Source organism: Hippopotamus amphibius, chromosome X, assembly GCF_030028045.1.
Source record: "Hippopotamus amphibius kiboko isolate mHipAmp2 chromosome X, mHipAmp2.hap2, whole genome shotgun sequence".
Taxonomy (NCBI): Eukaryota; Metazoa; Chordata; class Mammalia; order Artiodactyla; family Hippopotamidae; genus Hippopotamus; species Hippopotamus amphibius.
This window is the reverse complement of record NC_080203.1, coordinates 17,411,510-17,424,651: the sequence shown is the minus strand read 5'-3', so window position 1 is coordinate 17,424,651 and position 13,142 is coordinate 17,411,510. Positions and strand designations below refer to the sequence as shown.

Here is a 13,142-nt window from a genome sequence, read left to right as displayed (position 1 = left end):
CAAATGAGAGAAAAATCCCAAAGTGCTTTGTAAAGAGTAAACAAAACATTGTATAGATGTGTAGGCATTTTATAAATGTGAGGCATGCTCATCGCTTGGATTTAATTTAGCTACTGTGATGCTGTAGGACTCTACTGGGCCACATTACCTAAGCGAGCCCTAGGCTTTCCTGAGAGACTCAGTCATTTCTATTTTAAGAACAACTTCTGAGAAGTGGGTCCCTGATTATAGTTACACTGATTATAGTTACTATATGCAGTGCTCCCCCCACGACAGAGCTGTCAGGAGAAAGATGAGACTCACTCGTGCTGGTGCTATTGCTCCAGATGGCCTGATCCATGTTTCAGAAGGAGTCAGATGGACTGCATGGGGGCGTGGTACTCATCTGGCCCAGTCTAATTGGAGTGGGTAAGTCACGAAGCTGGCAAGTAAGTGAAGGATATGCTGCGTCTGTCTCACTTCCTTTCCTGAGGGAGAAACCAGGAGTTAGGCACAGTTCACCCTAATACCTGAACCAGAGACTCTGTGAAAGAGGCCTTAGAAAGCCTCTCACCAGACACCGACCCCTTCCATTTCTTATTTCCTGAATAGAGCATGCACTGTCCCTACGGGGAAAAGAGAAAGAAAATTGTGTACACTGTATGTTGTATCAGGCTCGGTCATGGGAAACTGTGGAACAACATGCCTTTGGGCATACCTGTGTGTGACGCACCTGCCTGTGTGACACGCCTACCTGTCTGTGACACCCGGTCCCTTACATGTGTGGTCTCTAATTCCAGTAAAACCCTCTGAGGTAGACACTATTATTATGCGCATGTTACAGATGAGGAAGTCAATTTGCCCCACTGTACACAGAAACTATCAGCATATTCACCTCCCAAAAGAAGGAAAGAAGACATGGGGATTGTGACTTTAGAGGGCCGGGTTCTAGTTCCCACGGTGCCACTACCTAGCTGGGTGACCTTGACAAGGTCACTCCAGCTCTGCTCCATCCTCTACAAATTAAAGGATCCTTCTCCCTTATGGCTTTGGTTCTTTCCTGGCTTTACATTCTGTGTCTTTTTCTGAAAACTGTACCATTATTTGCGATTACTTGTAATTGGAATGAAACCTGTTTAGTTGATCAGGAAAAGAGAACTAGAAATACTAAGTGTCAAGGTCCCGAATCCAACATACAGATGAGGGAGAGCATCATAGAAATGATAGAAAGGACTCTGTTTCTATTGGTATTTGGCAAAGCTGAGTGTTGCTGCCACCTCGTGGGGAAAAGGAGCGTGACTTCCAGGCAAGACCTGCTCCTTCTGTGCTGACCTAGGGAAAAGCTAGCAAAAATCATCCAGTTGACCAGTAATATGGGATTTCACAAATGTGTTAAATCTTACAAGGTTTCTACAAGCCAATCACTTTCCCTTTGGCTAAAATGAGGTTGGGAGAATTGCTTCTCTGGGTATTATTATTAAGTAGATGTGATATTGTGTACATACCGGATCCTTTCTCGTGGTCCTCTGTCTCTCTCAGTTGGAATCCCAGAACCCTAGAAGGTCTGAGCAGGAAGGAAGCATCCTCAGAGAATTTCTAGGGCAACCCGTTTCATAGTACAGAGGAAAAAGTTTTGCCCAAGGTCACACACATAGTTAACACAAGCAGAGGTGACAGGAGACTGGTCCCAGAACTCTGAAAACTGATCTGATAAATTCCACCCCAAATGGACAAGATTAGATATTTTTAAAATCACCTGGGCCTGGAGCAAGATTAGGAGATGTAATTAATGATATTTACATATTTAAAGAAAGCCCAAGAGTTCTGGTGGGAAGGCAGGGGTGGTCAGGCTGGAAACCACGAGGCACAGACCCTGAGCAGAGCTTTAAGCACTAGAAGGCGCTCTCTGTGCTGGGAGGAGGGGAGGGCTCGGTCCCAGGGACTCCTTGAGGACCCCAGCCAGAGACCTCAGTCTTCCTGAGAGGCAGTCCCACCCTTGGGGAAGTGACCATAGCTCCCGGTTGGACCAGGCTTAATCTTACCTTTTCCTCTGCCTATAGGAAAGAATATCAAAAGTGAGAGTGAAAGCAATGGTTATTGCTGGATAACTTGCCTCTGCTAGAATGTATTTAAAAAATCAAAAGCTTTTGCGACTATTATAAGAAATCACTTGCAACAACCTCATAGCCCCTAGTTGAAGTGGCCCACGTACTCTTGTAATGACCCTCTGCACAGTCAGCCATCTTTAATGATGATGATGATGGCTGACGTCACCAAGGGCCTCCATTGAGGCTGGGCCTTTGCCTTTGTTATCTCATTTACATCTGACAAAAGCTGATGTAATAATTACAATCCTCATTTTACAGCGGAGTGAGATGCACTAATGCCAGGAAGCAGGAGGTGTACACTCTGGCTAGGGGACTTGTACATTTCCAAATCTAGGAGTCCCTTCTTGCCACACAGACCCCGTTGTAAATGTGTGCAGAGGCATTCTAGTAATCCTGCCTCTCCTCGGGGAACTGATCCAGCAGCTTGGTAGGCTAGTTGCCTGTAGGGGGAGAGATTACCTTGAGAAAACATTTTTCTAATTTCCAACAAACTGTTTGCTGGGCGGAGGTGGAGGGGGAGATAGATGTAGGAAGACAGGTGACTAAGGGGGAGAATTTTTGATGATGTGTTGTTCAGCTCATCAGAACAATTGCTTCTCGCTCTTAACATGGATTCTTAAGCATTGACTGCATAGTTCAGTGCTTCAAAGCTCCCTTCCTCTCTCACACAAAAGTCCCTTCAGTAATCGACAAGCAGGCACAGAATTATTCACTAAAAGGGACGGACTTCCTTCCAGTGTTTGTTGTCAAGTATGAGCCTGTCTTCCTCCCATTAAATTATCAATTAAGTGAAGACTTTCCATGAACAAGAATCTATCATCTATTACACATAAATCTATATGATATGAACAGAATATGCACAATAGTAATTTAACTCTTACCCCACCGCTCCTCACTTTTGATCTTTTTTTTTTTTTTTTTTGGTTCCTTAAGCTAAGAATACATGCAAGGCTTATATAACATTTTATGCTCTCTCTACAGTTTTTTGTTTTTAAGGTAGAGAATAATAAACAAGGGCATTTAGAAAAGGTCAACAGGAAATAGTTGAACACAAGCTGAGAATGCTGTTAAAAAGAGAGGAAGTGAGTCAGGGACTAAAGACAGCTTTGTGTCGGGAGGGTCATCAAAAAAGAAAAGGCTTATAAAAAGAAAACCAGAGGCCTCACCTCGTGCCTGGACTCCACACCCCACGTCTAGACTATCAGCAGAATTTTCAGCTCTTTCCTGAAATAAACCCAAGCTGCCAGTAGACTGACCACAAGTTGCCTCCAGGGGTTGAGATTGTCTTTTATATCATTAAATTTCCCCAGATTGCCTACTCTAGTTTTAGTATGTTTTAAATCCTCGAGAAATACTTTGTGAGTCAAAATGGACTTTGTAATCAGATTCCAGACTTCAAGAATCAAGGTGTTTTTTTTTTTTTTGGTGAAACAGCACAAGAAATGAGAAACTACAGACTGTAAAGGTAGTAAATGTCCTCATCTCATTGTATATGAATCATAACTGTTATAATGCAGCCAGCAGAACGTATGGGAAGTTTTTCAGTGACTTGTTACAACCGTCTTCCAATTTAGTGGTCTACCTTTACTGTACAACTCAGTGAAATAATTTTTTGATTAAGAAAACTCCCTCCGTGGTGTGTGTGTGTGTGTATGTGTGTGTATGTGTGGTGTTTAATCCAAAGAAGCTAATATTGAAAAGCATTTTTAGGATTAGGGCACTTCTTACTACCAGCAGTCTGTGGTCACTTACATGGTGTGGTATGTGAGAAATTCCCGAAGATGCCCCTTGCTCTCCCATGCTTTTCTCGTCAAGCATGGGATTGCTACTTAAAATCCTGAGGGAGTAGGTGAGATCTTGTCTCTGGATGACCTGTATTAAAATCATGCATTTGGGAAGAAGGGAGTAGAAACCACCTGAAATCTTGGAAGGATTGTGTGCCAGGCAAATATGCACTGCACAAGAAAAGATACCCAAATCTCATTAGTTGTTAGGGATATGCAAATTAAAGCCACAGTGAGATACCACTGTGAACCGATCAGGATGGCTAATAAAACAAAAAGCAAAACCAAAACTGATACTATCAAATGCTGACAAGGATGCAGAGCACCTGGACCTCTTGTGTATTGCAGATAAGATGAGAAATCTTCAAGGAAGCAGGATGAAAATGTGTAATATTTGGCCTCTTTCTAGAATGGAGCTTTTTTTTTTTTTAAATTGGGGGCTACAATGGAGTATTGTTATAAGCAGGGGCAGTAGCTAAAAACAGTAGTGGCTGAGTGTTACGTAGCGACTAAATCATTCCAGACTGACATGAAGAACCCTAGAGAAAGACTTAAGTTCATTATCTCAACCTGAAGCCTGGTCCAAAGAGGGGAGTTCATTTGACATTCTTTCTATTAAAATTACAGTGTCTCTAGGGGCCAGACTAATTCGGTGCTCCCTCTAATGCTGCGTTATGCTGCCTTTTTTAGTCCTCAGGTTTATGTACAAATTTGCTGTGTTCTGAATTAGTCACAGGACTGGTGAGTGTTGGAGAACATCTCCTGATAAGGGGATGCATGTGGCCACAGGATTTGCTGTACCTTCACTATCAGTACTGATTACTTCCCCTCATTGATGGCTTCGGCTTTCATGGAGCAAGAGGAGGGCACTTCCCCTGTTCTGTCATTTCCCCAATAACTATGAAGGTTGTCAAGGTTACTTGCTTATCTCCACCTGGCTCAAATCACCCTCCTGGCCTGGGAGCTCGGGGCAGCTTACTAGACAGATGTTGCCACATTTGTGTTTGCCTGACTACCTGCCAGTTTGGTTAAAGTAGGCAAATAAATCTGCCTTCTGCCTTTTACCTCTGGAAGGAAACTGTCTGGAGTTAATTGAAGTAGGGAGAATCAAATAATCTGAATACACAGCAACTAAATCAAGCTGAAGAGTAATCTAAAGTGATGACTATATAAGCAAGAGTGTGTGTTGTTATTACATGCCTGGATTGTGCATGTGGAGGTCATTTTTTTGGACTAGAAAATGGCCAATGATTGTACAATCAATGGGATTGCTATCTGGTTGATTTTATTTCAGTTAGTTTGGCTGAATACCATCGACCAGAAAACAATTCATCTGACTGTGGTCATTTCTAATCGTTCTGACAGAATTGAGGACTTTTGCAGCCATGGAAACGGACTTGGTTTTTTCTGGTTTTTATATTTAGGAATTTGGAGCCCCTTCCCTCTATAAAGGATTCAAAAGCCTTTACATCTGCCTGAAGGCTGAAAGTTTATAATATGTTACCTATTATTTGTATAACGAAATCACTAAACATTCTGAAAATGATCTTCCTCTGCACAAGTCCTGCATCATCTTGGGGATGACTTTAATATCTATATCTCTTCTCCATCTAGAACACGCTGTGACTCCCAGCATCTTACAGGGGCCTGTTCAAATCAGGGGCCCTGACATTTACCTGAAGTTTCATTAGCTTTTTTAGCTTAGTAGACTAAGTTCTGTGAGAAAAGGGACCATGTCTAATTTTGCTGAGCATTAAATCTTTAGTATTTCGTGTGGTGTCTGGAATAGAACAGGTGCTCATGAAATATTCCTTTGTCTAGCACAGTGCCTGATTGGACACATGGCTGGGCTTTAATTAAACAGAGTAGAGAGAAGTCCCATCCTTCTCAAACTTTCTGTAGGCAGAATGCCAACCCCTAAATAGACGATGTAAACAACGGGATCTGGGCAGATTGATGAGTGGGGGAATGAGGAAGGAAGCAAATCACATGCTTAGGTTGGCGTAGACTGGCCTAGACTAGGAAGCCAGGGGTATTATGTGAGTGGGGCTGCACCTGTCGCACGTTAGTGCCTACGATTATTGCTCTAAGCCTCATCAGGGACGAGCAGATGCTGTTCCCCACAGCAAATAGGAGGGGAAAGGCACAGGGAATCAGAAAGCAGTCAGTGAGCATCACTAGAATGGTCTAGTATTAATCATAATAACTGCCATTTACCAAGTTCCAGGCCCCGTGCTCAATATTTTCCCATAGATTATCTCATGTCTTCCTCATGATCAGTCTCTAAGAAAGATCTCACTTCCATTTCATGCTGTAGAAATTGGGGCTCAAGTTGGTCCAAACCTTGGCAGTATTCCCACACATGTCCAAGGTCCTCTAACCCTGGTCTTTCTGAGTTCAGAGCCAGAACTCTCTCTCTCTCTCTTTTTAAGAACTTTTATTGAGATACAGTTGACATACAATAAACTGCATATATTTAAAGTGTACAATTTGATTTTTTTTTTCTTATTAGTAATGTATATATGGCAATCCCAATCTCCCAATTCATTCCCCCCAACCCTCCCCACTTTCCCCACTTGGTGTCCATATGTTTGTTCTCTACATCTGTATCTCTATTTCTGCCTTGCAAACAGGTTGATTTGTACCATTTTTCTATACCCCGCATATATGTGTTAATATATATTATCATATATATATATCATTAATACACAATATTTGGTTTTCTCTTTCTGACTCACTTCACTCTTTATGACAGTCTCTAGGTCCATCCATGTCTCTAAAAATGTCCCAGTTTCATTGCTTTTTATGGCTGAGTAATATTCCATTGTATATATGTACCACATCTTTTTTATCCATTCATCTGTTGATGGACATTTAGGTTGCTTCCATATCCTGGCTATTGTAAATAGTGCTGCAATGAATATTGTGGTACATATTTCTTTTTGAATTATGGTTTTCTCAGGGTATATGCCCAGGAGTGGGATTGCTGGTCATAGGGTAACTCTATTTTAGTTTTTCAAAGAACTTCCATAGAGCCAGAACTCTCTTTTAACCATTATTAGCTTGAATAAGATTAGAAATGCTTAGAGCCTCCCATGAGTGAGGGTCAAAGTAGCTTCCAGGATGCACCTGAGTGAGCGCTAGAAAACCAGACAGACAGGTTTCTTGCCCATTGGCCAGGGGACCTGCGGGAGCAGGATTTGGTCTGAGGAGTGTGACTAGGGCTGGAAGCAGGGTGGGACCAGGGAAGGACAAGGCCAATACAATTAAAGGGAAATATCCAGCACCTAGGAGAGCTCCAGGTTTGCTTCTCAGTGGGGCAAAGATGGATCTGGCAATGCTCCTGGCCCTCTCATTTGCTCAGAGAGCTTCCCCAGGTCAAGCTTCCTCTGTTCAGCGTGGTGGTTGGGTGGCTTGGGCTGCTGCTATGGGCAGTTCACAAGTGGGAGCTGTGTGTTAAGATGAGATGTGCACCAGACTTCTAAGTCGTAGCTCAGCTAAGCCCCTGAACCCGGCCCCTGCCCTGAATTCTTGAGCAGTGGAAACAGCAGTGACAGCTATGAATATAAGCAGCCTTGCTCATCTTGGCATTGAGTTATAGAGCAGATCATCATTATAAAGGGAATCAGTAACATCTGTCTTTCCTGGCCCTTATTTAACTTATTCTAGTTATGAAACCTCTCCATGTTCCCACTCCGTAACTACTGTAAATGATGCAAAAGAGGAGTGAGAGACTTCAGACAGAAAGAGGGAAGGAGAATTAATTTACCACTGGGTGAAATGAAAATGTACTGAAGTGTAATGGAATTTCATTAACTTCGGAAATGATGATGAATGCTGTCCAAATAATTCTTACTAATGCATAATTCACAGCTGAAAATAGAGCCAAACTCTCCTAAAAAGCACATCCATTTATGCCCCCAAATTAATTTGGTGTGTTATTCAGGATGGTTGACAGGATAAAAGATCTACTATGAAATGTAATCATCTATTAAGATTGGGAATCTATGAGTCTTTCTAGTTTAGTAGATGATGGTAGCTGATAACAAGTGGCATCTTGAGAGGCAGACACCCACAGTCCTCATTCTCATAATTTGAATCTCCCCAAAGACATCATTTTAGACATAACCACAGAGAAGATAGGATGAGCTTTGAGATCTCCATAGCAACCATGGTCCAATTCATATATATCCCCAAAGCAAATTAAAATCAGTTTCAAAAGATTCAAATGGGGTCAGGAAAAGGGCTATACCTTTTCTGCCTGGAAATATTTTTACATTATAGAGTATATAAATTATATAGACCATATATTATATACATTATATAGAACACATATATACATTTACATATAACTACAAAGATTTAAAAATTCCTTTCCCATTTTGTGTAATACTGTCTATCCTATTCCACAAACTCCCAGCGACATCTATCTCTTAACATCTCAAGACATAATAATCCCTTCATTAAAACTCACTTATGCTTTTTGTATACTCAGGAGAGTGGTAATGGGAGAGAGACCTTTTCACCTTTGGATCTAACACAAATCCCCACGTGGCTGGCAGACAGTAACTGTTATTAAGTAGGAGGGCAGTTATTGGTCCAGCTCCCACCAATGGGAATTTGTAGCTTCAGAGGGCAGTTGACACCTCACAATGGAGGCATCATGGCTTCTCCCCCCATGGGTCCCTTCAGCCAATCAGAAAGAACTTTGGTCAGACATATGCATAGTAATGTCAGGGATGACTTCTGAAACTCTCTGAACTCCTTTTCCAAGGAGGATTGAATGGTGTAGACATGGGGGTGCGATAGGGGGAGCACTACCTTCCAAGGCCACCACTATTTGTCTTAAGGGCCAGACCTCCTGATTTGGGGCGCTGACAGAGTATGTGATTAAGTAGGAGACAGCCATTGGCCAGCTTCAACCAATGGGAGACCTTACTGTGAGAGGCCATCAACGCCTCACAATGGAGGCGGTCATGGCTCCTCCCCCCAGCCCCCATGGGTCCCTCAGCCACTCAGAGAGCACCTGGTGCTCACACATGAATAGTCCTGTCAGAAAATGTATTTCCCCCTCTGAACAACCTCCTTGAGGCAGAAATGCAAATATAGAAGTCAGTTATTTACTAGGAGGTTCATGAATTCTCTCTTGATCCCATTTCTTTCCCCTCATCCCCTTGCATCCCACCCAGTTTCCCTGCTGTTATTCTGTGACGTCAGAGTCTGCCTGCCTAAGTCACAGTAACCAAGTAACCCTGGTAAAGACACTTGTCCCTGCTCTTTCCCATACCTAGGTGCACTCACGTCGAGACACTCCATCTACCTAATTATCCAATGTATTTTCTGAGCCATATCTATGTTTCCCACACAGCAGAACTTTTGGAAACTGTTGAGTGCTTGAAAAGGAGCCCAGCCTTGCTCCTTAGCAGGCATTCAGGACCCTTTGTGACTTGTCACTCTTCCTCCTCCAGTCCTATCCATCTCCGAAGGCTGTCTCCCATCATCTCTGCTCTAGGTAATTTACCCAGACCTAGCGTCGGCATGAGAGCTCGCCCTCGGCCTGACATGCTTGTTACTTTATCTTTACCCCTAGAAAGTCCCCTTATTTTTCAAAGTCCAGGTCCATTATCTCCATTGAAGCCTTCTACCCTCTAGTTTAAATGCTCCCTTTGCTGCTAGTTTGAATTGAGACCCAGTGTCAAAACTGCATCTTTACCTTCCTCCCAAACTAGATTACCTGCTTTGTACCTTTAGTCCTTTGCCCTCTATCTCACTGTATTTAAAATTTGTTTAGATGTCTCTATTGCATGAATCCTTAGAAGCTGTCTCCAAATCTTTTTGCAGCAAATAGAATAAATTAATAGTGAATATATAGTCTCTCAGAGAGTTTCACCTTGACGTCCTAGCTTTATGACCACCCTGCTACTTAGCAAGATGTACCCCATCCACCGCCCCTCCCACTACCTTATTCTTTTTCAGGCAAGCCTGCTGCTTCTGATGGGACTTGATAGAGGTCAAGTGCAACTGTTCTTCTGGTGGGTGGTTGGATGTTGGTGATTCTCTGGATGTGAGCCTCGCCACGCAGGTGGGTTTCTGATGTCTTCATCTAGGCTTTTCTCCAGAGTCTGAGCTGTCTCAGGGAGTGAGCCTGTATTTATACCCTGGCTCTTCCCAGATCACACAATTGGTTGCTAGTCAACCTATTGTGACCTGGCTTGAATTGTGAAGAGGGCAGACCAGGACTAGGTTACATATGACTATATTTCAATGATTGAATGCTTTTCAAAGCAGAAGAAACATATTTATACATAAGCACAAAGACTGATACAGTAACTGTTAACCACAAAAATTTTTTCCAGGATTCTAGATTCACAAACCCACTTCCCCTCTGATTCATAAAGAGTGTGAACAGGCGCTAGAAATACTGCCTTAGCTCCACGGCACTCATCAGAAGCCTACTGCTTATTTCAGCCTTTGATTAGACCCCATAGCCAAGACATATCCCACTTCCTTAAGAACTAAGACAGCAGTAGCAAAACATAGGAAAACTTCAGTGAGTTTAGCTCTGAACTTCATGATTCTTCGTGCTGTAAAGTCTCTTGTATTAGAAAAAATGCTCACCACTTTTTAGCTTGTTACCTACTTCCTGTAAAGTGTTGTTGCTTTCTCCTTTAAACATCACTGTTCATTGCTGTGACACTGTAAACCCAGGCTCTTTCCCTTGGTTAAAAAAAGGAAACCCATGACCTCTGCCAAAATAACAACAAAAAAGTACTCATTACTGGGGTCCAGGGCTAGCTGCCCCCAAATATGCTTTAATGGCCTGTTGATTATTTTGAAGTAAATTTATTTAGGAAAAGGTTAGGCAGGAGGGGCACTTTTACCCTCCTTTCTGTCTCCCTGGAAGCAGGAAATAAATCTCTCATGTGAAAGGTGCACTCCTGCATCTGGAAGTGGAAGGACACCCTTATTACCAGAGATGGGGAATTCAGGCCGAGAAGCCTGTAGAAACAAACCTTGTCACTTCTTTCATTGACTACCCCAAGCTCACACTCTGTTTAGATTCTTCTCTAACTGAGCACCCCAAATCTACCTTTCTTTGTCCTGTCAATTCCTGACACGTTTATTGTTTCTTTGTCTAAAAAGTATAAAAGCTACCTAGCTTTGGCTGCTTCTTGGGTCCTATTTCTAAGAGAACTTTGTGGGCACAAATTAAAATTTGTTTCTTTTTCTCCTGTTTATCTGTCTTGTGTCAATTTTGGTTTTTGTTTTGTTTTGTTAAATTTATTTTTATTTATTTATTTATTGGCTGTGTTGGGTCTTCGTTGCTGTGCGTGGGCTTTCTCCATTTGCGGAGACCAGGGGCTACTCTTTGTTGCGGTGCGTGGGCTTCTCATTGCAGTGGCTTCTTTTGTTGTGGAGCACGGGCTCTATGCGCGTGGACTTCAGTAGTTGCAACACATGAGGTCAGTCGTTGTGGCACTCAGGCTCTAGAGCTCAGGATCAGTAGTTGTGGCGCATGGGCTTAGTTGCTCAGCGGCATGTGGGATCTTCCCCGACCAGGGATCGAACCTGTGTCCCCTGCATTGGCAGGTGGATTCTTAACCACTGTACCATCAAGGAAGTCCCCTTGTGTCAATTTTGTTAGTCCAGCCACAAGAACTCTAGATAGAGGGAGAGGGGGAAATTTCCCCCTCCCCAACACCATACACTGCACAGAACTTCTAGAGGCTTCCTTGAGTAATGCTAATTTGTTTAATTGTTCATAAATAAAAAGTAAAACCAAAATTGACAAACAGAATATGCTATCACAGACTTACATTTACTCTTTTTTAAAAAAATTTTTTATTGGAGTATAGTTGATTCACAATGTTTTGTTAGTTTCAGGTGTACAGCAAAGTGAATCAGTTATACATATACATATATCCAGTCTTTTTAATTTTTTTATTATTATTATTTTAATTAATTAATTAATTAATTAATTTTTATTTTTGGCTGCATTGGGTCTTCGTTGCTGCATGTGGGCTTTCTCTAGTTGCGGCGAGTGTGGACTACTCTTCATTGCGGTGTGCGGGCTTCTCATTGTAGTGGCTTCTCTTGTGGAGCACGGGCTCTAGGTGTGAGGGCCTCAGTAGTTGTGGCATGAGGGCTCTAGGCGCAGGCTCAGAAGTTGTGGCGCACGGGTTTAGTTGCCCCGTGGCATGTGGGATCTTCCCGAACCAGGGATTGAACCTGTGTCTCCGGCATTGGCAGGCAGATTCTTAACCACTGCACTACCAGGGAAGTCCTATCCACTCTTTTTTAGATTCTTTTCCCATATAGGTCATTACAGAGTATTGAGTAGAGTTTCCTGTGCTCTACAGCAGGTCCTTATTAGTTATCTATTTTATGTATAGTAGTGTGTGTGTGTCAATCTCAATCTCCCAATTTATCCCTACCCCCTTACACTTACTCTTAAAATACAAATCTCTCATAGAAATTAAATCAGTTCAGATAGCTTCATTGGTTGCCCTCACCTAGACTTACCTACTGACAAAGGATAAAAGAAAATATTTCTATTGGTTGTAAGTATATGGCTTTCAGTTAATCTGACTTCAAAATGCTTTGAAACAGAGAGGTTTTCTGACCTTGACAGAAACACTTATAAAAATGGACAAATTAAAGAACTTTTAGGTGCTGTTAACTTAAGGAAATAGATATAATAAAGGTGGAGCAGCATTCCATGTGCAAGGACCCAGCATCACACGATAAAACCTTAGCTGACTGATTTCACTACTAAACAAGCAGCTTTCACCAAGATAATTGCTCCTGCAATCACTCAGAAGGGAGGGGCCTTAGAGGAATTAATAGATTCCTCTAACATTGTTGTTAACTGTTGTTAACTGTCAGAAAGAAGCTTCTAGTTTGGAAAAAAGAGATATCTGGGAAAATGTGAAGGCTCATTGCATAAAGATAATCTCTGACACTCTCAGTATGGCTAACTGGTAGCACCAAATCCTTTAAAATGGATTTTCACCAGAATTCTTCGTGATGTTAACCACAACAGCAGAGATAAATTGGCCATGATGTTACATTTAACATTGCTTGGGTGGGGGAATTTTAGAGGCATTGTCAAAGATGTTTCCAAAACACGTTGTACCTGCTAACAACAGGATCCTGGTTAAACTGTAAAGGTGCGTCATGGGCAGGAACTGAAGCTGGGAGGGACCTTTGAGTACCTCCAAATGAGCTTCTACAAATGTCTCCTCACTAGGCTATAAATACATCTGGTTAT

General features: G+C 42.3%; 1 protein-coding gene across 1 annotated transcript in view; it reads right to left on the bottom strand.

The window, feature by feature from the left end:
• The window catches only part of MAP7D3 (MAP7 domain containing 3), a 57,253-nt gene extending 47,284 nt beyond the window's left edge, over window positions 1-9,969 (bottom strand). The window contains exons 1-2 of the mRNA XM_057719075.1: window positions 9,833-9,969; window positions 304-467 (exon numbers count right to left, since the gene is read on the bottom strand). Of these exons, the coding sequence (XP_057575058.1) occupies window positions 304-340 (37 nt within the window). The 5' untranslated portion in view covers window positions 341-467; window positions 9,833-9,969. The remainder of the gene's footprint in view (window positions 1-303; window positions 468-9,832) is intronic.
• Between the last annotated feature and the right edge of the window lie 3,173 nt (window positions 9,970-13,142).